We start from the raw sequence: 3,924 nt of genomic DNA, 5'->3' as shown, positions 1-3,924 counted from the left end.
TTCTTCCCTTTCTACTGTCTTCTTCTGTAATTAAGAGACTTTTCTCCTATAGATTGTTTTTATTGCATGTTATTATTGTCATTTTCTTGTGGTTGACCACAAAGGTTGTAAACTGACAATATTTAACTTTGATGATGCACAAACCCATAACTCCTTTCATCTATAAAATGAAGAATATGAATAAACTTATAAATAACTTCTTAGGGGATTTTTTTTTTTTTTTTGTGTGTGTGTTTTTTTTTCTCCAGTACTGGGGATTGAACTCAGGACCTTGCACTTGCCAGGCAAGCGCATATTTTTCTGAGCTATCTCCCCAGCCCATGAACTTCTTGTCTTTATAGTGTTTCACCTAGGCCTTAAGTCTGTACAGGCTACAACTGTGGGGAAATAGCTGAATATTTTTGATTCTAATCTGTCCAGAACCTTTGAAAACAGCAGTGGAAGGAATGGGAGCTTCTGAAACAGACAGATTTGACTTAGCATTCTTCTGCTTCTACTTAGAAGTTTCAGAACAGCTTTGCAAATAGTATGTATGTCTACATCCACATAACCACAACCCTCTGATTTTAACTGACTACTTGATGGCCAGACAAAAGATTTAGGCTACATACCTCAAAACTGAGTGGTAGAAAGTCTAGTTAAAAGACAACTAAACTAGAACCCGAATCCATTTAGAGACAGAGCAAGAAAGACAGAGAAAAACAGTCCATTAGCATAGAGTGCCCAGCTGTTCAGAATAGAACACCCATTTCCTGTTCTTTGATGACTAGGTGATTGCCTGTCATATTCATGCTATAAAAATCACATTTACATAAACCTCTATATAGTTCTGTTTTGAAGTTCATTTTTCTGTCTTAGAAAGGATTTCTGAAAACCTAGAACCTGAACTTCTCTTAGCTTGTCTATGTAACTGGAGTCATAATAGCGCCATCCTTGTAAGCTTTCTCTGAAGATTATATGATCAGTGCAGATCATGTACGTTTGGGTGGTATGGCCAAACACTCTGAAGATTATATGCAACAATGTTGGAAATACTCCTACTGACTTTTGGAAACACAGTAAGTGCTCAGCCATTTGTGACCATTAGCTTCCAGCAAATTTATGCTTCCTAAATAAATGATCAATTTATTAGCAATTGAAATAACATCTGATATTCTACCCTTCCATCCATCCTCTGTAAACACTGCAATCCTGTTAGTCTTTCATAGTGACTGAGAGAAATGAAGTCTGTTACCATCCAGATTGTTGAAGTAAAGGTGGATGAGTGAGCGAGAGAGGGTTGAAACACAGTTTTCAGAAATGGTGTCTGTTCAGTTGTCTATAACCACATAAGAAGATGAAAAACCTTCTTTACCTTCCTACTGGCTGAAGTAGTGGACACCTAGCAAGGTTCTATACACCTGCATAATTAAAGTTGGACACAGACAACACTAGTGTTTGTTGTCTGACAACACTACTGACAGCTCTTGGGAAATACAGAGCTCATTGCATCTAATTTCATAGCTATGTACAGTGTAGCTTTCAGGCATCAGTACAATACTTAAGATTTAAAACAGGGCCAGCCAAATAGCTTAGTGGATTAAAGCACCTGCAAGCAGGCTCAGGGGCTGGGGGTTTGATCCCTGGGCTTGCTGTGCCAGCCCTACCCTCAGGGCACACTGAACATAAATTGAGACTGGGCATGGTGGCATGCGCTTGCAATCCCAGCTCTTGGGACGCTGTAAACAGGCAGATCACTATGAGTAGGATCTAGTAGTGAGATCCTGAACACCCTGTGGACATTTCCCTAAAATACAAAAAAAAAAAAAAAAATTAAAACAAGTGAAACGTCCACCTTTGCCCCATACATTCTCTGAATGGTCAATTCTGACTTGCACTTTTATCAAAGTCCCACCTCCATCATGCAGCTGCATTCACCAATCTGTATATAAGACTCATGATGTCCTTCAGGAGTCCTTTCACTTTTCTGAAAGCAAAGCCTCAGTAATATCAGTGTTATGTAACTGGCAATAATCTTTCAGTTGGAACTATCCTGGCTCTGGAACTCACTGTGCTATTCTCAATATACCTTGTACCCTGGAAATTAAAGTGTACAGTTTCTTCTGTCTTATATTTATGTGACACAGATAAGCTACAAGTGACCTTATCTCCTCTAATTATTGGCCTATCTGGTATTGAAAGGCTGTGAAAACATAAATTCAGGTGGACACTACTATGCTAAGGAACAAAGAAGTCCAAAAGAACCCTTTAAAATCATCAATGTAACCATTTCTCTTCTAAACTAAAGCTTCTTGGATGGCTTCTTCTGGTAAAGTTAGTTACCATTCCACTCCTATACCTCCCCAAACTACAGCACATTTGTCCACACGAGCCCCTCTATGACTCTGACCAGCATGCTCTCATTCTCTGATTCAGATGTGCTCTTACATTGCCTAGAAAACATGTCCAACATTAAGTATGATATGAGCAATAAAACTACACAAGAAATAAGAGGGGAAGGGGAAGAGGGAAAGGGAGAAGAAAAGGAAAATGTTCCAAAATTTTCACAGTGATTGAAGCTTCCTTTAGTTTTTTGTACTAAGAATGCCTATTTGGAAACATCTTTTCTCATATGCTAGCTTGTCTTTTAAAAATGTACTTTTCTCATAATAAACTTTTGTAGAAAACAAAAAATAATAAAAAAATAAAACAAGTGAAACTCATATTCTCTTTCTTGAACTCATACCATTAAATAAGGAGAAAGGAAAAAGTACCAATTTGGTTTTTGATTAATTTTTTGAAATGATCATTCTTTAGGTTGAATTTGAAATGTATGCTCACTGCAAGGCCTCTTTAGAGTGTTAGAAGCAGAATTCCTTTCACTTCATATAGCACTTCCCACGGAGGATGAGTTGCTTCTCATGTGTCTCCCACCCCCCCCAAAAAAAAAACCAAACTATGCTTCCATTATGGAGGGAATTGTAGTTTAACATGGATTGTTTCACTGGTCTTCTATTTTTCAGTAAGTTGCCATTACTTATAATCTATCAGCCAAAACAAACAAAAAAACAAAAAAGACTGCAAAAGAGAGATAAAAATGAGGTCCAAATTTGCACAGCTTGTAAGAAAAAGGGTCTGTTTTATGCTGGCTCATGTGGCAGTCACTGTCCATCCAGTTCCTGGCAGAGGAAGAGGCCCTCTCTCTCCATCCCATTTGTCCACTTACTGGAGAGGAAGTATCCAGTGCATGCTGGCTGGTACTGTGCACAGAAGAAATGCAGCGCAGTGAGTACCTCGCTTTCACCTGGGGTCTGTTCCTGTGCTCCCAAGAAGGGGCATGCTGGGGCTGGTAGGGTTTTGTGGAATGTCACTCGATCTTATTCATTTCCCCCATCCATATAATTTCATCTTCACTGCACCTTGAGGAGTCACAATTACAGCTTAGTGAAGACAAAGGAGGAGAGAACTATAATCGAGTAGGACTGAGGGGGGAAGCAATAAGGGAGGATGGAGAGAGAGAAGGAGAGAGGGGCAGAGAGGAAACAGAAGGAAGTATTGATGTGCTAAAATTAAAGTATCCTGTGCAATTGCTACCTCACAAATCAGATTTGATAGATAGTTCTGTGACTTTTTTTTTTGTGGCACCAATGATTGAACTCAGGACCTTGCACTTGCCAGGCAGGTGCTTATTCTACTGAGCTATCTCTCCAGCCCAGTTCTGTGCCCTTTAATTCTGACTCGATTTGAGTGAGAATAAACATAGATACAGCTGAAACAGCAGATCACGTGTGAAATTGGCTGCTACTTAAGCAAGCAGAACACTTGTGCAACACATTTGCTTGTGGACTGGAGCAGGAGAGAAGCCCAGGGATTCATTACCCTGGTCTGCAGAGGAGACAGGAGCACCATGAGCACCGCAGGAAAAGTAAGCATAAAGATTGTATG

General features: G+C 39.6%; 1 protein-coding gene across 3 annotated transcripts in view; it reads left to right on the top strand.

The window, feature by feature from the left end:
* LOC101593148 (alcohol dehydrogenase E chain-like) overlaps nt 1-3,924 on the top strand; it is a 178,167-nt gene that overhangs the window by 18,948 nt on the left and 155,295 nt on the right. For all 3 annotated transcript variants that reach the window (XM_023703881.1, XM_023703880.1, XM_023703879.1), the window contains exon 2: nt 3,835-3,904. In XM_023703881.1, the coding sequence (XP_023559649.1) occupies nt 3,887-3,904 (18 nt within the window). In that variant the 5' untranslated portion in view covers nt 3,835-3,886. The remainder of the gene's footprint in view (nt 1-3,834; nt 3,905-3,924) is intronic.

Source organism: Octodon degus, unplaced genomic scaffold (genome assembly GCF_000260255.1).
Source record: "Octodon degus isolate 3935 unplaced genomic scaffold, OctDeg1.0 scaffold00183, whole genome shotgun sequence".
Classification (NCBI taxonomy): domain Eukaryota; kingdom Metazoa; phylum Chordata; class Mammalia; order Rodentia; family Octodontidae; genus Octodon; species Octodon degus.
This window is presented reverse-complemented; position numbering and strand designations above follow the sequence as displayed.